This window comes from Lemur catta, chromosome 1, assembly GCF_020740605.2.
Source record: "Lemur catta isolate mLemCat1 chromosome 1, mLemCat1.pri, whole genome shotgun sequence".
NCBI classification, from domain to species: domain Eukaryota; kingdom Metazoa; phylum Chordata; class Mammalia; order Primates; family Lemuridae; genus Lemur; species Lemur catta.
The window spans coordinates 106,521,877-106,543,383 of NC_059128.1; the positions used below are offsets into that span (position 1 = coordinate 106,521,877).

The 21,507-nt window shown below is 53.6% G+C and overlaps 1 protein-coding gene across 3 annotated transcripts in view; it reads right to left on the reverse strand.

Annotated features, from left to right (window-relative positions):
- Window positions 1–1,599: 1,599 nt before the first annotated feature.
- The window catches only part of MIER2 (MIER family member 2), a 31,134-nt gene continuing 11,226 nt past the window's right edge, over window positions 1,600–21,507 (reverse strand). For 2 of the 3 annotated variants that reach the window (XM_045542170.1, XM_045542181.1), the window contains exons 4-14: window positions 17,153–17,278; window positions 16,368–16,491; window positions 15,828–15,919; window positions 15,404–15,473; window positions 6,936–7,087; window positions 6,478–6,559; window positions 6,310–6,404; window positions 4,579–4,703; window positions 4,342–4,430; window positions 2,971–3,388; window positions 1,600–2,666 (exon numbers count right to left, since the gene is read on the reverse strand). In XM_045542170.1, coding sequence (XP_045398126.1) covers window positions 2,645–2,666; window positions 2,971–3,388; window positions 4,342–4,430; window positions 4,579–4,703; window positions 6,310–6,404; window positions 6,478–6,559; window positions 6,936–7,087; window positions 15,404–15,473; window positions 15,828–15,919; window positions 16,368–16,491; window positions 17,153–17,278 — 1,395 coding nt within the window. In that variant the 3' untranslated portion in view covers window positions 1,600–2,644. The remainder of the gene's footprint in view (window positions 2,667–2,970; window positions 3,389–4,341; window positions 4,431–4,578; window positions 4,704–6,309; window positions 6,405–6,477; window positions 6,560–6,935; window positions 7,088–15,403; window positions 15,474–15,827; window positions 15,920–16,367; window positions 16,492–17,152; window positions 17,279–21,507) is intronic. The other variant, XM_045542176.1, reaches the window with a different exon arrangement.

Genomic DNA, 21,507 nt, shown 5'->3' on the forward strand with positions numbered 1-21,507 from the left:
GAAACCAGGAGTAAAAGGAATATCTTTAAAATGTTCAAAGGAAAAAACAGTCCACCTATAAGTGCATATTCTGCCAAAATGTGCTTCAAAAATGAAGGTGGAATTAGAACCTTTTCATCCAAATTAGAGCTAAGAGAGTTCACTGGCAGCAGACCTACAGCACGATAAATACTAAAGGTAGGCCAGGAGTGGTGGCTCACACCTGTAATCCTAGGACTGGGAGGCCAAGGTGGGTGGATGGTTTGAGCTCAGGAGTTCAAGACCAGCCTGAGCAAGAGCCAGACCCCGTCTCTACTAAAAATAGAAAGAAATTAGCTGGACAACTAAAAATATATATAGAAAAAATTAGCCGGGCATGGTGACGCATGCCTGTAGTCCCAGCTACTCGGGAGGCTGAGGCAGGAGGATCGCTTGAGCCCAGGAGTTTGAGGTTGCTGTGAGCTAGGCTGAAGCCACGGCACTCTAGCCCGGGCAACAGTGTGAGACTATATCTCAAAAAAAAAAAAAAAAAAAATACTAAAGGTAGCACTTCAAGACCAGAAGAAAGAATCCCTCCTTGCAACCTGGGATCTGCAGGAAGAAGTAAAGGGCACCAGAAACATACAGAAACACACATCTTCAAAAGACTGCAGAAAACCGCATTTCAGAAGCCAAACTACAAAACAGTGACACTACCAAATGCTGGTGTGGACGTGGAGCAACAGGAACTCTCGTTCACTGCTGGCGGGAATGCAGCATTGTAGGCCACTTTGGGAGGCAGCTGGGCAGTCTCTTGACAAACATACCCGTACTGTATGGTCCAGCAACTGCACTCTTTGGTGTTTACCCAAATGGGCTGGAAACTACGTCCAAACAAAAACCTGCACGTGTGTTTTATAGGAGCTTTACTCCTAAGTGCCAAAACTTGGAAGCAACCAATGTCCTTCAGTTGGTGAGTGGATAAACTGTGGTGCAGCCAGTGTAGTATTATTCAGTGAGAAAACAGCTAAGCTGTTAAGCCGTGAAGAGACACGAGTGTGAAGAAACCAGTCTCAAAGGGCTACGCACTGCATGCACACATCCAGGCACATCCTCAAAAACTGCTCAAAACCAGTGAGACAGAGAAAAATCTTAAAGCAGTCAGAAGAAAAAAGTCAAGAGAAGACTTGCTGCTGGGAGTAGTGCAAATCAGGAGACAGAATACCTGTCCAGCCCTGAGGGAAACCGTGAACGGTGAGGCCCCCGCCTCTCCCACACTGGCCCCCCCTCCCTCTGCCTCACAGAGGGCGGCTGCCACAGGGAGCTGTGGAACCCGCAGGCCTCCAGTAGCCCCACAGCTGCCTCCTGTCCCTGAGCCTGCCCAGCTCCTCCCGCTCCGCACCCTCAGCCCCTCCCGGGTCCAGCTCCAGTGTCACTTCCAGGAGGCTGCCTGAGCACCTCTGCCCATCACGCCCCAGCTTTCCTCACTGACGCACACAGTTTGCAACCTGTCACGTCATCTCCCCACGGATCCCACCTGCTGGTCACGACCCATCCCAGACCCCCGGCAGGCCCAGGGCCCACTGGAGACGACGACTGACCTGCACTCCCAGCCCCTCCTGACCCAGCACGAAGCACCCCCGGGCTTCAAATCAAGTTTAATAAATAAAACAGCAAGATGGGTTCAAGGCAGTTATCACTTCACAGTGTGGTCCTTGGTGGGGGTGAGGGGTGGCCAAGTCCAACTCTGCAAAGGGCTCGAGCAAAACAACACTCTGGACAATGCCAGGCGGGGCGAGCTGCCCTGCCCCCAGGACCTCACTCCAACTTGTAAACAGAAACATAAATAAAAACAAAGGAGGCAGGAAAGAGGAGGACAAGGACCCCAAACCACCTTGCTGGGAAGCTTCCAACAGAAAGACCTACAGGGTCAGGAGAACAGGCTGGAGTTCCGCCCCTCGGCGTCGCTTCCAGAGGCTCCCTGCCTTGATGCCAGGGGAGGGGCAGCGGGGGTGCAGGTCACCCGTCTCCTCGACCCACGCCAGGGCTGCCGAGGGGCCCCCAGCCCGACTGTGATCGGGACCAGGGCTGGAGAGGAAGAGGAGGCAGGTGGGGTGTAAAGTGCGGCTTTTCCTGAAGTGGAGACGACAGGGGCGGAGGGTTGGCCCGGGTGGGAGCGGACAGCGAGGTATATGGCTCTGTGCCCCCAGGATTTGGCACTGAGTAGCAGCTGCCCGCTGACCCCAGGGCTGGGGTGGCCCAAGGCCCGGCCGTGGTGGGGAGACAGAGCAAGCAGGGCTGAGGGCGCCCTGGGCAGAGGCTGCTGGTGCGGGTAGGGCGTCCTGCCGTCTCCCCTCGCCTCTGCTGGCTGGACGGGCCCAGGCGGCAGCTCTGCCCTGCATCTGAGGGCCAAGCCCTCTCCGTACCCGCTGCCAGGTGGTGAGTCCTGTGGGGTGCAGCCTGGAGCCAGGTGGCAGTGCTGGGCGCTGATGGCAGGAGCCCGCGTGGCCCTGGTCCAGTCTGTAGGGAGAGGGGCACCACCTCGCCCTGGTCCTGATGTGTTCTGAAGCAGAGAAGGTGCTGCCCCGAGGCCCGAGGGGGGAAGGGGTCAGGAAGACTGACAGCGGCTGGCTCGGTGGCAGTGCCAAGTCCAGTCCAGGCCACACGCGCCCACCCACGCCAGGAATCAACAGGTCATCACGTTACAGCTGCAGAGGAGAGACCGAGAGGATCAGAGAGGGGAGCGGAACCCCTGCGCAGCCCAGGCCCCAGCCCCGCCTCCCCCGAGAGCCTCAGCAGGCCAGGCGCAGTGCCCGGGAGCCCGGTCCACCCCACTTCTGCCCTCTGCATTCTGAACCCTATGAGTATGTTATCTACTCAAAAATATAAATATATCAAACTGAACACAGAAAACTAAAGAAACAGAGCTTGCTTCACGTGGCCACACCTCCCTGAGGCTGACACCTCCCTGCTCCCCTCAGCTCAGCCTCCTGACTGGGGGGCAACACTCACTGTGACAGGGGCTCCGCGTGCAGCCCGGGTGCAGGGCACGCTGGGTGAGCGGCCAGGAAGGGATTCACGTCCCCAATGCCGATGAGTCCAAACTCAGTGACCGACAAGGCCACCTGTGCGGGGGCCACGGCCTCCTCAGGATCCCCGCTCAGATCCACGCGGCTGGAGATGAGGGGCAGCTCCTCAGGCAGGGCAAAGTCGACGGCCAGTCTTGGGCTGGCGTCTGGCTCTGGATCGTCGGTGGCTGGCGGGTACGAGGCCGGGTCACCCAGGGCTGGGGGCCGCCCGGGCAGGGGCACAGCAGGGGGCTCATCCAGCTGCTGCAACGGGCAGGGCTCCGGCTCTGAGGATGGGAGGCCTGCAGCGCCCACACCAGGCTCGCTGAGACCACCGGCCATGCCGTCCGCGTTCAGTGGCTCTGTGGGGAGAGCACAGCTGAGGGCCGGGCCAACCACGGGCACCAGGCCCCCCACAGCCTGCCGAGGTGCAGAGGGTCCCAGAGGACACACCACTCTTAGAATCACACTTGTGCTCCAGGCTATGACCTGTGCAGGGCTCCTGCCTAACCTCGGTCGGGTTCATTGAAGCCTCTGGACCCCTCCTCAAAAATGGTGTCCACAGATACACAAAATACGCACAGGCACAAAAACAGCCCGTTATTCTGAAATCTGCAGACCCTCCAGGTTAGTGGCCCCAGCCTTGGAAGGCTGTAAAATTAACTGAGTGGGTCATGACCCACATCTTTAAAAACAGAACAGAGTATGACAGAGATTTTAAAAATGCCCGAGGTGCCACACAGTGAGGGCAAACGTGGATGCTGCAGCCACTGTGTTCCAACGCGCAGTGCACAGGTGCCTCATGTGCACATCTGGGAACCAGGCGGTCACGGACACCTCTGGGCAAACCACGGGACCAACCAGGTTCTGGAAACTGGTGTCCCTCACCAGACTCGACTACCTAAGCAAACAGACCCATTTCCCTCTGCAGGTCACTGTCAAAAACTGAGCATCCACCTGTAGCCAGGTCTCCCTCCCACATGGCCCTTGGGTCCCAGACGCTGGGCAGGACTCAGAGATGCTCTGGGCCTGCTCCCACGGTCTCATGCCTGGGGATAAACACCCCCCCTGGGGCAGGGGGGCCCTCTGTGGACCGAAGCCTGAAGAGGAGCCCCCACTCCACCTGGGGCCTCAAAGGGTGGGGCCGCGCAGCTCCCTCCAGCAGGCCCAGAGGATGGCGCACATGACCCATCCCTCCTCACAGCAGGGGGGGGTGGCACTGACTCCCACCAGGTGGACACCCACTCCTTGGGGTGTCGGGGAGGAGGGCCCCCGTCCTCACAGCTCCCAGACCAGCTGCTGCCCCACAGCTCACCTGTGTGCAGCCCCACCAGGGCATCATGCTCAGGGCGTGCGCGGCCAGGGCCGTCGGGGTCACTGCCGTCCAGGTCCTGGTCAGTGTCCCTGTGGGGAGAGGGTACCATGAGGGGCAGGGAGGCAGGGAGGTGGGCACCCCACTCGGGAGGCCGCCCAGGCTCCCCACCGTGCCCAGCCCCGGCCGCAGGAGGGGCAGCCGCCGCGTCGTTACTGCTGAGAGCAGCGCTGCACGCACGTGGTTCCGGACGGGACGTACTTCCTCCGGCCCAGCCGTGTCTGCTGGGCGAAGTAGTCGTAGCGCTCCGACTTCTTCCACAGGTAGTAGTACTCCACACACTCGCCCACCGACCGCGTGCGCACCTGTGGGGATGGGTCGGCCATCATCGCGGCCCCTACCTGCCAGCCCCCACTCAAGGACGGCACCTTGGGCACCAGGACAGCACTCACGGGCAGAGCACCTGCCACTCAGACAAAGCGAGACCCCCCCATGGCCCCCTCAAGCCTCGTCTGGGGGTCACAGGCATCCCTGCTGCGGGGGCTCGTCCCTCGCCTGAAGCACTCTGGTGCTGTCTCCTGCCGTAACCCCCACCAGAGCCCTCTCCTAGCCTGGGACCCCCTCCCTCCCTTTTGCAGCAGCAGCAACAACACAAATGAACCCTCCAAGTTCCCCAGTCCAGGGCCTGCCTCCCGAATCCCAGACCAGGGCTCCCAGGACAGCTGTGCCTGCCTGCTGCCCCCACAGGCCCAGGCTCAGGGTGGCAAGGAGGACCCTGGGGCTCACGGTGCAGCCCGCCCAGGGAGCCTGCTCTCCTGCTGCCCACGTCGCCCCGGCACTGAGTGAACTGCCTGAGTCTACACAAGACACCAGCAAAGGACACAGGTGGGTTCTGTGAAGCCCAGAAAAGTCCTATTTATGACGCGTCCTAGACACACAGCAAGTGCGTGTTCAGGCTCAGTGTGTCTGACACGGAGCTGGACGCACATGTGAAGATGCCTCCTGTGCCGTGTGGGGTGTGCAGGGCGGCCCAGGGCGCTCGGTGCATCGCCATGCGGGAGGCTCGTGCCACAGCAAACCCAGGGCTGTACCCACAGCTGGCAACTGCAGAAAAGGACCGTGCTTGGACAGCCCCTGGGCTGACAAACCTGCTGTCAACCAGAATGAAGGATGACGACACTGGGACCAACCTTGGAGAACCACACACAGACCCGTCTGGCTTAGCCAGGCCTGCCTGGCAACAAGTCTGAGGCAGCCTCTCTCGCGGGCACACTTTAAAGGCACCAAGGGAGGTTTTCCACAAAAGGCCAAATGGAAAATGCTTCAGGCTTCGTGGGCCACACGCCCCCCAACAATGCGCGAGTAGGTGTGCGGCCAGCGCATCCTGTCACAGGTGCAGCCGATCTGGCTGACCAGCTCAGCGGATGTGCCTCACTGAAGTCTAACAGGAGGGTCAACCGTTGCCTGGCACGGCACTGGGTACCGTCACCCGAGCAACCCGTCCCCTACAACCAGGTCCTTGGAGGAGAGAACCAGGCCCGGGTCCTCGGTCCCCAGGGCATTGGGCAGAGGCAGGGTCCAGGCTGGGCCCCCACTGTGGGGTCAGTGCCAGGCACCGAGCCAGCAGGCTCTGCTCTGAGGACATGGAGAGGAAGATGCGGTGCCCGTGACCTTGGGGTGGAGCACAAGACAGGAACGACTACTAGAATTCGCCTTTTGGCAAAGTCTTTCCCAAAACTGAAGGCTTGTTCTCTTAGTGACTGGCAGGGGCCCAGGGAAGTTGGCAGAGGAGACCTAGGCAAGAGACCAACAGGCACGTGGCAAGGTGTGGACACGGGGGCTCCGGGCCTCGGCCATGTCTGCTGTGAGCCTGCTGTGCCCCCACCTGCTGCCAGGAGTGGAAGGTGAGGGTATCGGGCCCTCCCCAGACCAAGGAGCCCTGGTGGAGCCACACAGGGGCGGCGTGCTCACCTTGTTGGCCTGGATCAGGTGGAAGTTCTTCCCGTGCACGCGGAAGCCGTGCTCAAAGCTCCCGCACTCCTCCTCACTCCAGGCACACAGCCCATCTGCAAACAGGGCCAGGCGGGCAGGTCAGCCATGCCCGGGGGCAGCGCTGGGGGGGGCCGGGCTGTGGCTCACCTCTGACCACCTTCACGTTGAACCGCAGCCTCCGCAGGGCCTCCTCCACGTTGAAGTTGCATTTTACCAGCTCATACAGTGCCTGGGGGCAGATGTGGTCTTCCTGATCACCCCAGGAGCCAACAGCAAGGGGCACCGACGCCACCACCCCAGGGGTGACACAGGGGTGTCCACACCACCTGCCCCCAGGTGACACAGGGATATCTACGCCACCATCCCAGAAGTGACATCAGGGAACATCTACAACTCCTCCCCAAGTGTATTTGAGTAACGCCCATGCTGGACACGCTGGGCAGGTGGCCCCCTGCCGACCTGGCATAGCTGCTCCAGCCCCTGACCCACCCCCAACCCAGCCTGTCCCCTCCCCTCACTGCGCCTTGCCTGGCCCCTGGAGGCAGCAGCAGTGTGACCCCTGGCTCAGGGTGCACCAGCTCCACGGTCCCCAGTGCGGCCCTCACCTGCTCACTGTCTTTCACGGCTTCTCCCTCTGGGAGCTGAGAACCAGCCATCTCATGCCACCTCCGCTTCACTGCCCTGTATAGGAACTCCTCCACCTCCCTCTCGGGAAGGACGCTGGGGTCCCAGAGCAGTTGGTCTTCGTTCTCATAGACTGCACAAGAAGAGGGCAAGGGTCACATTGCAGGCACGTGCTCTGCACCCAGGACAAGCAGGGTGTGCCATCTCAGCAACTCCAGGCAGGGGACAGGTACTACTGTACTCCGCCCTTTTCTGCGGCCCGTGCCTGGTGCTGCCGCACTTGATTCAATGGAACCAGCAGGTACAGGGCAGGCTCTGGGCACCCAAACACAGGCTGAGAGGCCACCAGGCCCAGGGTGGTCAGGGTGCCACCACCCTGGGAAGCCATGGGCAGCCAGCAGGGCTGCCTGATCCAGCCAGAGGGTCAGAGGCAACTTCTGAGCAAGGACTTTGGGGAGGGGCACATCTCGAGCTCTGTGAGGTGGGACTGGCTTAAGGCTGGATAGTCACGGGAGCACAAGAAGCAAAGAGGCCTCAGGGAGCAGCAAGGAGACGCCAGACTCAGTTAAGGCAGCTGAGATCTGGACTTCAGGGACAAGCAGTCTAGCTTAAGGCAGGAGTTCCCACAGGGACTGACATCCCAGCCGCAGGCACAGGAGCCATTCTAAGAGAGTGCGTCGCCACGGGGAAGATGTCCTGCCCACGGTGGCTGGTGGGGGTGGCAGACGCCCTAAGAGAGGGGAGGAAGAGAAACAAACTCTGGGTGCAGCTGGCTTTCAGGACAGGGAGGGGCAGCCTCCCGCTGGGGGCACTGACTGGCGACAAGGCAGGAGGGAGAGCTCCGGGCCAGGCCTGGGAAGGCCCAAGTGCCAGCCCCTCTCAATCACCCAGGAAAGAGTCACAGGAATCAAAAACTAAACCAGACCAACCAACCAAAAGCAAACAAACAAAACCAACGCATTAGAAGAAAAGTGAAAAATACATTCAAGAAAACTGCTCCACACTGGAAAGTCTCTACTGCTGGGGAACTGACACAGTGACAAACAACTCCTGGGCTGGTGCCATGCCAACCCGAGCAGCGGCCTCTCCTGGTGCCCACAGCCCCTGTGGGACAGCGCACAGACTGGCCACCTCCCTCATCTCCACAGTCAACACCTGAGCCCCTGCCTGGACTCAGTGGTCCCCAAGAAAAGAGCAGCACATCTCTGGAGAAAAGTAACATCACTGCAGCCCGGCACGTGAAGGGCAGGAAAATGTGCAAGAAAAAGATGAACAACACAGGCAGACCCACAAACGGCTGGATGTTAGGGCCTGCACACAAGGGCTTTAACATCACTACACCAATATGTTAAGGACCACAGACAAAAAGGACAAAACAGATAAAAAGCTGGAGAATTCCAGTAGAGATCTGAAATTTATACAAAAGACATTCCTAGGCTGGACAATACAATACTCGAACATATGAACCCACTGGGCAGCTGTAACAGCAGCCTGGGCACGGCACAAGACAGAATTAGTGAAATCAAAAAGAAACTAATTTTTAAAAAACCACAAAACTGAAGTATAAAGGGAAAGAACATAATTTAGGATATGCGTAAGATAGTCAAGCACCCTAAGATGTGTGTAAATGACTTAGAAGAAGCAAAGAATGAGGCAGAACAAAATCTGAAGAGACTAATGGCCAAGAATTCTCCAAAATTTGATGAATGACACCAACCCACAGAGCCATGAAACTCGGAATAAACAAAAAGAAATACAAGGATACATGTGGATGGGCATATCATAGTCACGCTGCTAGAAAAAGAAAGAAAAAAATTTCAAAAGAATGCAGAGGAAAAAGGGCACAACAATTTCAAAGGAAGGAGTAGGACAGACTTCTGACTTTTTAACAGAAACAGCGGCAGCCCAAAGACAATGGAATGAAACTGTTTACGTGTTGAAAGAAAAAACCCTTCAAACCTAGAAAAATAAGCCCGTGAAAATATTCTTCAAAAAATGAAAGCAAAATCAAGACTTTTCAGACAAAGTTGAAAGAATTCATCACCGGCATCCTAGCATGAGCAATATTAAAAAGTAAGCTCTTCAAGCTGAAGGACATGATCCCAAATGGAAGTTGGAGGTAGTACGTGGATAATACAAAGAACGCTTACTGTTTAAAACAACGTTACGACCTTGTGCTATGCAGAAGGAACAACAGTTAACTGAGTTACACTGCTTCTTGCATTGTAGGGGAACTAGAAAGTCCTTATTTAAAATAGACTCTGATAAGTAACGAATTCATACTGCAACCTCTAGGGTAAGTACTAAAAAAGTTAATACAAAAACTAAGACTTATGAGCTGAAACAGGAGGACAAAATAGAGTAAAATTGTTTGATTAATACAGAAGACAAGAAAAAAATAAAAGAACAGGCCGGGCGCGGTGGCTCACGCCTGTAATCCTAGCACTCTGGGAGGCCAAGGCGGGTGGATCGCTCAAGGTCAGGAGTTCGAGACCAGCCTGAGTGAGACCCCGTCTCTACTAAAAATAGAAATAAATTATCTGGACAACTAAAAAAAAAAAAAAATATATATATATATATATATATACATATACATATACATATACATATATAAATAAAAAATTAGCCGGGCATGGTGGCGCATGCCTGTAGTCCCAGCTACTCAGGAGGCTGAGGCAGTAGGATCGCTTAAGCCCAGGAGTTTGAGGTTGCTGTGAGCTAGGCTGACGCCACGGCACTCACTCTAGCCTGGGCAACAAAGTGAGACTCTGTCTCAAAAAAAAAAAAAAAAAAAGAACAAATGGAACACACAGAAAGCAAAGAACAAGATGGTAAAGTAAGCCCAATTGTTTTCATAATTACCCGATACACAAGTAATCCAAAAAGTATAAATGGACTAAAAACTCTATTAAAAGACAAAGATTATCAGACTAAACAAAAAATAAGATTTAACTGTGCCATTTATACAAAATACACTTCAAATATAACAGAAGGAACCAGGAGCAGTGGCTCATGCCTATAATCCCAGCACTCTGGGACACTGAGGCAGGAGGATCACTTGATGACAGGAGTTTGAGACCAGCCTGGGCAATATAATGAGACCCCATCTCCACAAAAAAAAATTAGCCAGGCGACGTGGCACATGCCTGTAGTCCCAGCTACTCAGGAGGCTGAGCCAGGAGGGTTGCTTGAGCCAGGAATTCACTGCTGCAGTGTGAGCTATGATCATGACACTGCACTCCAGCCCAGGTGACAGCAAGACCCTGTCCGAAAAAAAAAAAAAAAAGAAAGAAAGAAAGAAAGACAGACAGAAGAAAAAAAGAACACAGGATGGCAGACAGTGAAAGGATGGGAAAATACAAACCACACATGCACTGAACAAACCAGTAAAAAGCTGGCATGGTCATATTTACAGCAGACTAGCGATTTCTTTAAGGCAAGAAGTATTACAACACAGGGAGGAACATTTCATAATGATAAAAGACAATGCAACATGAGGACAAAGCAATCTGAATGTGTATGCACCTAATAATAGAGCTTCAACATAAAGTAAAAGCTGACAGAACTAACAATCCTTCTCAGTAGCTAACAGCACAAGCTAGAATTAGCCACCAAAAAAAAGTGAGAATAAAGATGACATGACCAACAATCAACCAAGTTGATCTAAGAGAAATCTACAGAAAACGCCACCCAACAACTGCAAAACACACATTCTTTTCAAACACATGGAACATTTACCAAAATAAACTAAATATTGGCCACAAACTAATTTCAAAGGGCTGAAATCAGAGACTATCTTCTCTGACCACAGTAGGGTTCAATTAGAGTAGTCAAAGAGGGAAAACTAGAAAAACACTAATGTTAGGAAATTAAACTGAACATTTCTAATTAACCTGTGGGTCCAAAAAGATAACACAATGGAAACTAGAAAATAACAGATTAAATTGAAATAAAATGGAAGGAAATAAAGATAAAAATAAGAATCAAACAGAAATCAGACAATAGAGAAAAATCAATAAGGCTAAAGTTAGTTCTTCATAAAAAGTAAGAAAATTGATAAACCCCAAATAAGACTGATCAAGGGGGAATTAAAAAGGAGAAAATGCAAATTGCCAGCACCAGGAACCTCAAAGGGGGCAGACCCCATGGACAACAATATAGTAGGAGGGCATCGTAACAGCGGTGCCAGCGTGGTGAACTCCGCAGAAATACAGGCTATCAAAACAGAAACTCTAAGGAGACCTCTATATGTTAAATAAATTGAATTCATAATTGAAACCTTCCACAAAAATAAAACAAAACTAAACCCCAGGCCCAGGCAGCTCCAAACCATTTAAAGAAATAATGTCACATAAATTCTTTTAGCTGTTAGAAAAAGGCACACTTCCAAACACATTACATGAGAGCAGCACAATCCTGATACCAAAATCTGACAAGGACAAAAAAATGAAAGTACAGGCCAATATGTCCACGAGTATACCTGCAAAAATCATAATTAGCAAATCAAAATAAGGAAAGAAGGAATGAACTATATGTCTGTGTTCATCAATCAAGGTAGCTGTGGTCTACAAAGTCACTGCAAACCAGTGAGTCAATCACTACTCCAGGGCGAATACAGGGTTGGGTTCCAGTGATCATCTAATCGAAAAATTACCATTAACCGATCAATACATAAACTTGTTTTAGGTGGTTGTTTAAAGATACCTTATTGAGTATATATTGTTAATTTATTAACATTATAACTCATGCCTGAAGTTTACCTAGCACACGTATTTTCTCTGTAAGGCACATCACAGCCTTCTTGAACTTAGGACACCAGATGACCTTCAGTACTACACTTAGGGACCATTTAAAAAAATAAAATTGCCAAGACAACCCACAAAGATGTGAAAAACAGCACTGAACATCCTACGAAAAGGCACCTGCTTACAGAACGAGCACGGAGAGAGAAGGAAGAGCACCACCTGCTCACCACGGCTGGGAACGTGCACACTGGCACTGCACTTCTCCCACTCCCCACCTGTGTGTGCCAGCCAACAACCCGAAAGTGCTGCAACTGTCGATACTGGAGTCACAGGGAAGTTCCAGCAAGTGGGTGAAGGTGAAAGGTGGACTGCCTTGACTGTGCGTGATGCACACACACAAGAGAAGGCACTTCACAGCCAGGTGGGGTTTCACTGAAAATCCGTCACTGTGTTGCAGCAGTGCTCGACATTTTCGGCACCATGGGAGGGGGCAGGGGCATGTGTGTGTGTGTATGTCTGATGTGAGCGATGGGGAATGGCTATAAATACAGATGAAGCTTCCCTCACTTGCCCGCCGCTCACCTCCTGCTGTGAGCCCTACCCACTGCCCCCCAAGTTTCATATAAGACAATTTTTTCACAGGGATAGGGGCTGGGGGAAAGGAGGGGTATCAGAGCTCTGTGGCCCAGTCCCTAACAGGCCACAGACTGGTAGGTAGTTGGGGACCGGGGACCACAGATATAATCTACTACGTTAACACAATAAAAGAAAAAAAGACAGTCTCAATGAATGCAGAAAATGCATTTAAATCCAACATTCATTCATGGCAAAAACCGTCAGCTAGTAGGAACAGAAGGGAACTTTCTTATCTGATAGAGTACCTACAAAACTTTACTGCCGACATCATACTTACTGGGGAAATAGTGAACACTTTTCCCAAGCCTGGGAACAAGACAAGGACCTCTTTCATCACTACTTCTTTTCACCCTAGCACTGGACTAGCCAGTATAATAAGTCAAGAAACAAGAAATGAGAAAGGCTGGGCAACACAGCAAGACCCCATCTCCATAAAAAACAAAAAAACTGGGTGGGTGTGGTGGCCATGCCTGTACCCCAGCTACTTGGGAGGCTGAGGTGGGAGGATCACCTGAGCCTGAGAGTTCTAGGCTGCAGTGAGCTGTGATCACTATGAGCTATGAGGTAATGAGACTTTGTCTCAAAAAAAAAAAAAAAAAAAGACAGACAGAAAGAAAAGATATAAAAATTATAAAGAAAAAAGCAAAGCTATTGTTAGCAAATGAAATGATTGTGTATATAAACAAAAAGAATCTACAAAGTATTGAAATTAGTATTTTAGCAAAGTCACTAGGTACAAGATCAACTAAAACAATAAATTGCATTTCTACTGGCATAAAGTAGAAAATGAAGTTTTAAAAAATATCCTTTATAACAGCACCAATAAGTAAGATTAATGAAATGCACAAGACTGCTACACTGAAAACTATAAAGTACTGCTAAAATTAAAAAGCTTTTTAAAGAATTTCTTTTATATACAATGGAATATTTAAGTTAAATATCTTAATAGAAACGTAAACCATATTCATGGACTGGAAGTACCAACACTGTTAATATTTTATCAGTTCTCTCTCATATTAATCTAAAAATTCAATGTAAACCTAATCAAAATCCTAGGTTTTTCTTGAGGCAACTGACAAACTAACCTTAAAACTTATATAGATATACAATGAAAACTTACAAAGTTGGAGGACTCGCACCCCCTCAGACTTACTTCAAAGCTGTAATAATTGAAACAGTGTCACGATGACTCAGGGTTAGACAAGAGACCAAAGGAACAGAAGCCCCCAAAACACACACGTCACAGACAATTGATTTATCACAAAGGCACCACTGCAATTCAGTAGGGGAGAGACTTTTCAACATGTGGCGCTGGCGCAAGTCCATATCCACACAGGGAGAAAAAGAACCCTGAGCCCTACTTTGTGCCATACATTAAAAATTAAATTAAGTTGGATCATAGCCTTAAATGTAACAGGGGAACTACCAAAGACTCTAGAACGAAACATAGAAGAATATCTTCAAGACCTTAGGGGTAAGCAAAAACTCAAACACTATACAAACACATTATCATTAAAATAAAGATAAGTTGGGCTTTATTAAAAATTAAAGACATTAGTGGATGAGTCCAAGGCAAGACATAAGCCGGGAGAAAACACTGGCAGTGCACATAGCCAACAAATGACTTGTGTCCAGAACATGTAAACAACTCCTACACATCAGAGAGAGAAAGACAACCCAAGTTAGAAACGGGGAAAATCTTTGAGCAGGCACTTCACAAGAGAATATCCAAACAGTAATAACAACGTTATTACTCATCAGGGAAATGCAAATCAAAGCCACAATGAGTCATCAGCCCGCACTCACCAGAAGAGCTAAAACCAACAAGGCAGATACTATCAAATGTTGATGAGGATGTGGAGCAACTGGAACTCCCACAAAGTGCCAGCAGGAAACTCTTGAACCAATTTATAAACCTTGACGTATGCCTGCCACACTCCCAGCTGTCCAGCAAGCACTGAGTGCACATGTACAATGACAGACAGGCAAGAACACTCAACCCACACCTGGAAACAACCACAACACTGACTAATTGTAGGATGGATATGCAAATGCAGTACATCCAAACAGAAGAACATGACACAATGCACAAGATACACACAACCATGTGAATGTAACACGCAGTGAGAGGTCAGCTTTCATCCCATGGGATCAATAAGGACTGGCTGCTCCCCGACAGGGCACACTCATGGTGGGTGAGGTAGAACAGGACAAAGACCCAGATAACAGGTTCTAAGACTGGGGTTCCAGACCGAGACCTACACAGAGGCTTGGGTCCCTGAGGGCGTAACTGAAATGAAGATCCTGTGTGTCCCCTCTGACCCTGCCTCTTGGACCTCCCAGCTTGGCTACATGCTCTTGTGCCATCCTATGTCTGTGTGACCACATCCCACCACCCCCAAGCCAACCCTGGCCCAGGAGGACTCCCTCTTCTCTGAGGGTGCCAAATCTACCTGACTCTAGCACTTGTGTCTGGGTCTGTCCCTTCCACCCCAATCCCAGCCACCAAACCATCTTGGAAAAGGTTCCTGAGCCAGGAGTGCTGCCCCTGCAGGGATCCAGGGCAAAAAGAACAAGACCCAAGTCAACTGGCAGGTGACTTCCTGTCTCAAAGGAGCAGCAGAGGCTTGGCTCTGAGTTTTAGTGGGAAGAGACAGACGCCAAGCCAGGAAAGGGAGTGCCCAGCAGGGCACAGGGAGGCAGCAGAAGGTCTCTCTGCAAGGAGGGCGTCTGCCTGGGGACCTGTGAGGGGGAGCAGCCACCCTGCAGCAGCCCTGGGGCGGGGAAACGAACAGGAAAGGTGGCCAGGGCCAAGGCTGGGGTCGGGGGTCAGGGCAGGGTGGGCTGCCAGGGGTCTGGCTGCTCAGGGTGAAGAGAGCAGACCCTGAGGGAGGGACAGGCACTGGCAGACCCACAGCAGCCACATGGGCCACGCCACCTCTTCCAACATGGCCTGAACCACTGAGCCCCAACAGGCTGTGCAGGGCAGGCTCCTGACCAGGGTGGGCCCCTCAGGCTCTCTCTGCGCCCTGCTAGAGTGGGCCTTCTCTGCTCCCGAGCCTACTTACTCTTCTCAGCATGCCGGTGCAGGTGCAGGTTGCTGAGGTCAGCTTGGAACTGGGGCCCAACCATGATCTCCTGCAAAGGCAAAGGCTCAGGCGTCAGTGCACCAAGGAAGTGTCTGGCCACACGTAAGGCAGCTGCCACGGTGCTGCGGGGGGCTCCAGGTGCAGGGCCGCTGGCTGGACCCCAGACCCATCTGGGTGATCTGCCCGCTGCCACCCAGCTCTGCAGCCTGAGGACAGGAAGCAGAGGTCTGGGTGTGTGAGTGTGTGAGAGACTGTCCTGACACCTGGCCAGCAGCCCCCAGGCTCCAGGTCTGAGTCCCGGCCCACCCCAGAACTGGGCAGCCGACACCCTCCTCTGAGGAGGGGCACGAACAGCAGGCCCAGCTGCGGTGCCCCAGGCCAGCCAGAGGCCAGAACCACGCACCTTCTTACACTTGTTGGCGGGAAGAGAGTCCTCCTCGGTGTCGGAGGAGGCAGAAGAACCCGGTTCTTTGTCTTCATCAGCCAGGAAACGAGCTTTGGGAAAAGGGAAGGGCTTAGGTGTGTCTGTGCACTGTGCAGCCTGGCCCTTGCTCTCCTGCGGTGCTGGGTCTCCCCAGGGTCTCCGCTGGCCATGACCTGCACACCCCTTTCTCTGGGCAGCGACCCCCCCAGCCAGGTGGCTACACCCCAGGGCCCCGCGCCCCCAGCCACCAGGGAAAGCTCGCAGAGAGGCAAGCAGCCCCGAGAAAGGACAGCTCTGGGCATGGGATGCTATCCCTGGATCTGCCACAGAAACCAACACATCCCTTCCCCGTTTAGACTAAAACCACCACGAGTCTCAGCCCGTGGGCCAGAGCCAGGGGTCTGGGCAAATGTGCCACCTGTGCGGTGCCCTGGGCACACCCCAGCCCCGGCACCTCCATCTGTACCACTGGTGCCTCACGTGGGCCGCGGAGTGGGGGATGGGGCCAGGGACACCTACAGCCGCTCTGGTGAGGGAAGAGGTCAGAGGCCTCATGGGAGGTCACAGATGGGGTAAGGTCATCCGCAGAGGACTGCGTCTCTTCCTCCTCCTCTCCTGAAAGCAAATCCTTCGCTATTTGTTCCTTTAACAAGAAAGTAAAGAATATTTCGCACTTTAACAATTTCAAAGCACTAATAACAGTAAAGTCAGTAACAGAAGCCTCCCTGGCTGGAGAGCCCTAAGGCTCCCGTGGCCGTCATTCCCATTCTGCAGAAGAAACTGAGGCTCGGGGATAGGCCAGCCAAGGGGTCATAGGGTGGGGTGTTGGGGCAGAGCCCATACCTGACCACCAAAGCTGCGGACAGGGAAAGCTGCCCCAGGCGCTCACATGGAGCATGTGGTTCTCTCCCTACCTGTGCTTTTGGTTTTAAACTCCCACAGTAAGGCCCTCCCTGCCCCTGACAACTGACCCATGACCTCTGGGTGAGGGCGTTAGAGGCTGGCCCTGGGAAGTGGGTCACTGGCTCATCTCCCCTCCCAGCTGCTGTCCCTCTACCCACCCAGTCAGAATGACAACTGGCCCGTGGGCAGGTCTCTCTGGCCCAGCGATAGCCATCCTAGCCCTGGGCAGCTGGTCACAGGGAACACTCTGTAAGCCGGCCTGCTGCTTCCTGACAATGTTTCTATTTGCTCTGGGGCCTCTGTGGTCCTCTCATCAGTGCCCACCCTCCAGAGCAGCCAGGGGCTCCACATGGGCTCCCTACTTTTGCTGAGGGCCAGTTCCAGGAAGACACCTTGCTCACCTTGTCCAGGGTCATGTCCGGGAGGCTGGGCGCCACGTCACCGCCCTCACTCTCCCGTTCTGAGATGGGATCTGACGCCTCGTAGCCGTAGAGGGCAAGCAGCTCGTCGAGAGGCATGTCGCTGCTCTGAATGAGGGAGTAGGATAGGGCCCCATCAGGAGGGACTGCTCTGGGGGTTCTGGGCCCCTTCCTCCTGCCTGGGTCCTGCTGGCCACCACAACCAGGATCACTGTCGCAACCCACGTGGCAGCACTCAGTAGCCAGACCCAGGCCAGACCTTCACCCAAGAACTGCCTTATGACCCCCAGGAGAGGTGCAGAGGAGACACTTGAGCCTACAGGTCACCAGCCAGGGAATGGTGTAGCCAGGACTAGCGTCCCGTAGGTACCACAATGCCCGCAGTGCCTCCTTGCACAGGCCTGCGCATGGTTAATTCCAGGAAGGCAAGGATGGCTCAATATCTGACTCTGCTATCACAACTCGTGACACCAATAAACCAAAGGGAAAAAAACAAATCTGAAAAAGGCATTTGGTATAATCCAACATCCACTCCTGACTTGGGAGAAAAACACATCAGTAAATACATAAACAGATGCTGCCTCATCAATGCAATGGAGAAGCTGCCAACTTGCACTGGGTCAAACGTGAGAGCCAGAGAGACCCCACCACGATCTGGAACAAGAGCACCATGGCTAACAAACACTGAGCCAACATAATATAAGAAACAGAACTGAGGCACTTAATTCCCTGGAAGGAAGAAACACAAACTATGTTATCTTCCTCTTCAGCACTGCTTTCAAACCATTCTCTCTCTCCACTCTCTACTCCTCTGAGGCTAGTGCTGCCTGCCCACACTCCTCCCTGCCCCTGTGGGTCAGGAGTGGCTTCCAACTCCCTGGACTTTCCCTCTCATCCACCCAAGATGTCAGCAGCTGCCCCCCTGCCCCACTCCTGCCCTGACTCATCCTGGGGGACTTCGAGTCCACACAGAAAATTAGCCCTTCCTCAGGGCGGCACCCCAACCTTCTTCCCATCAGAATCAAGTGCCCCCTTTCATTCTCTAGTGGAACCCGACAGATGGAACACACTCAGCGCCACATGGTTCCTGACTGTGCATTTGCTGGGGAGGTGGACACGGTGGTCCAGAGGCCCCTGGTTCCCTGGGAACTTGCCAGGGTAACCCAAGGTGAACCCACTTTCCTGACAGCACCAATGCATTATCTCCATTTTCTGCTGTGCTGACGCTGCACCGATGGCACAGTCAACAGCCAGCAAGAGGCCAGCACCAACCTCCCAGGCTGCCACCATCTTACTCCTCGGAGACAAAGAGAGGTCAGTTTCACTTACGAATATCCTGGATAAAATTAGTAATTTTGTTAAATCTCACCCTGAGCAGATGTTTTGATTTTATGTGTGAGGAAATGGGAAGCACATATAAAGCACCTGCTGTATACCAAACTAACGTGGTTCCCTCAAAGCAGCACACTGTGAGACTGAGTGGTGAGGTGGGGGCCACTCTTCTCAGCTTTACTAGGAAGAACAGCTAGTAGACCACGGCCGCCCAGGCCTCGGCCGCCCAGACCTCGGCCGCCCAGACCAGCACTGGGCAGACACAGTTTCATACATGAGCCAAGTGGGCTGTTACTTTCAATGGAAACGATTGACTGTGCTTGCCACAATGGTAAAATTAAAGCATTCCAAAAAAATACTATAATTTTGGAAAACTGAATGTGATGGCATGAACTTAATAAATTCTCAATACTTAAAAAATTTCTGATGAGACTACAGGTAATAATAACTGTTATGAACAACCCTGATCCTCAATGTGACTGCATTTGGAAATAAAGCCTTTACGGAAGTTAAGGTTCAAGGGAGTCGTGAGAGTGGCACCCTCATTCAACAGGATTATTGTCCTTGTAAGAAAAGAACACCTTGGCCAGGCACAGTGGCTCATGTGCATAATCCCAGCACTTTAGGAGGACAAGGCAGGAGGATCACTTGACAAAGCCTGGGCAACACAGCAAGACCCCGTCTCTACAAAAAATTAAAAATTAGCCTGGTGCAGTGGTGTGTACCTGTAGTAAGTACCAGATGCTGAGTTGGGAGGACTGCCTGAGCTCAGGAGTCCCCAGGCTAGGTAACAGAGTAAGGCCCTGAAGAAAAAAAACAAGAAAAAGAGAAGAGAAAGAAAGAGAAAAGAAAAAGAAAGAGGAAGAGGAAGAGGAGAGGAGAGGAGAGGAAGAGGAGAGGAGAGGGGAGAGGAGAGAGTAGAAGAAGGAAGAGAGGAGAGGAGGGGAGGGGAGGGGAGGGGAGAGAAAAAAGGGAAGAGAAGGGAAGGGGAGGGGAAAGGGAAGGGAAGGGGAGGGAAGGGAGAAGGGAGAGGGAAGGGAGAAGGGGAGGGAGAGGGAAAGGAGAGGGAAGGGAGGAGGGAAGGGAGGAGGGAAGGGAGAGGGAAGGGAGAGGGAAGGGAGAAGGGAGAGGGAAAGGAGAGGGAAGGGGGAAGGGAGAGGGAAGGGAGAAGGGAGAGGGAAGGGAGAGGGAAGGGAGAAGGGAGAGGGAAGGGAGGAGGGAGAGGGAAGGGAGAGGGAAGGGAGAGGGAAGGGAGAGGGAAGGGAGAAGGGAGAGGGAAGGGAGGAGGAAAGGGAGAGGGAAGGGAGAGGGAAGGGAGAGGGAAGGGAGGAGGGAGAGGGAAGGGAGAGGGAAGGGAGAGGAAGGGAGAAGGGAGAGGGAAGGGAGGAGGGAGAGGGAAGGGAGAGGGAAGGGAGAAGGGAGAGGGAAGGGAGGAGGGAGAGGGAAGGGAGAGGGAAGGGAGAGGGAAAGGAGAGGGAAGGGAGAGGGAAGGGAGGAGGGAGAGGGAAGGGAGAGGGAAGGGGGAAGGGAGAGGGAAGGGAGGAGGGAGAGGGAAGGGAGAGGGAAGGGAGAGGGAAGGGAGGAGGGAGAGGGAAGGGAGAGGGAAGGGAGAAGGGAGAGGGAAGGGGAGAGGGAAGGGAGGAGGGAGAAGGAAGGGAGAAGGGAGAGGGAAGGGAGAGGGAAGGGGAAGGGAGAGGGAAGGGAGGAGGGAGAGGGAAGGGAGAGGGAAGGGGGAAGGGAGAGGGAAGGGAGGAGGGAGAGGGAAGGGAGAGGGAAGGGAGAGGGAAGGGAGGAGGGAGAGGGAAGGGAGAGGGAAGGGAGGAGGGAGAGGGAAGGGAGAGGGAAGGGAGAAGGGAGAGGGAAGGGAGAAGGGAAGGGAGAAGGGGAGAGGGAAGGGAGAGGGAAGGGAGGAGGGAGAGGGAAGGGAGAAGGGAGAGGGAAGGGAGAGGGAAGGGGAGAAGGGAGAGGGAAGGGAGGAAGGGAGAGGGAAGGGAGAGGGAAGGGAGAGGGAAGGGAGGAGGGAGAGGGAAGGGAGAGGGAAGGGAGAGGAAGGGAGAAGGAGAGGGAAGCAGAGGGAAGGGAGGAGGGAAGGGAGAGGGAAGGGAGAGGGAAGGGAGAAGGGGAGAGGGAAGGGAGAGGGAAGGGAGAAGGGAGAGGGAAGGGAGAAGGGAGAGGGAAGGGAGAGGGAAGGGAGAAGGGAGAGGGAAGGGAGAAGGGAGAGGGAAGAGGAGAGGGAAGGAGAAGGGAGAGGGAAGGAGAAGGGAGAGGGAAGGGAGAAGGGAGAGGGAAGGGAGAGGGAAGGGAAGGGAGAGGGAAGGGAGAAGGGAGAGGGAAGGGAGAGGGAAGGAGAGGGAAGGGAGAAGGGAGAGGGAAGGAGATGGAGAGGGAAGGGAGAGGGAAGGGAGAGGGAAGGGAGAGGGAAGGGAGAAGGGAGAGGGAAGGGAGGAGGGAAAGGGAGAGGAAGGGAGAGGGAAGGAGAGGGAAGGGAGGAGGGAGAGGAAGGGAGAGGGAGGGGGGAAGGGAGAGGGAAGGGAGGAGGGAGAGGGAAGGGAGAGGAAGGGAAGGAGGAAAGGGAGAGGGAAGGGAGAAGGGAAGGGAGAGGGAAGGGAGGAGAAGGGAGAGGGAAGGGAGAGGGAAGGGAGAGGGAGGGGGAGGGAGAGGGAAGGGAGAGGGAGAGGGAAGGGAGGAAGGGAGAGGGAAGGAGAGGAAGGGAGGAGGAAGGGAGAGGGAAGGGAGAGGGAAGGGAGGAGGAGAGGGAAGGGAGAGGGAGGGGGAAGGGAGAGGGAAGGGAGAAGGGAGAGGGAAGGGAGAAGGGAGAGGGAAGGGAGAGGGAAGCGAAGAGGGAGAGGGAAGGGGAGAAGGGAGAGGGAAGGGAGGAGGGAGAGGGAAGGGAGGAAGGGAGAGGGAAGGGAGAAGGGAGAGGGAAGGGAGAGGGAAGGGAGAGGGAAGGGAGGAGGGAGACGGGAAGGGAGGAGGGAGAGGGAAGGGGGAAGGGAGAGGGAAGG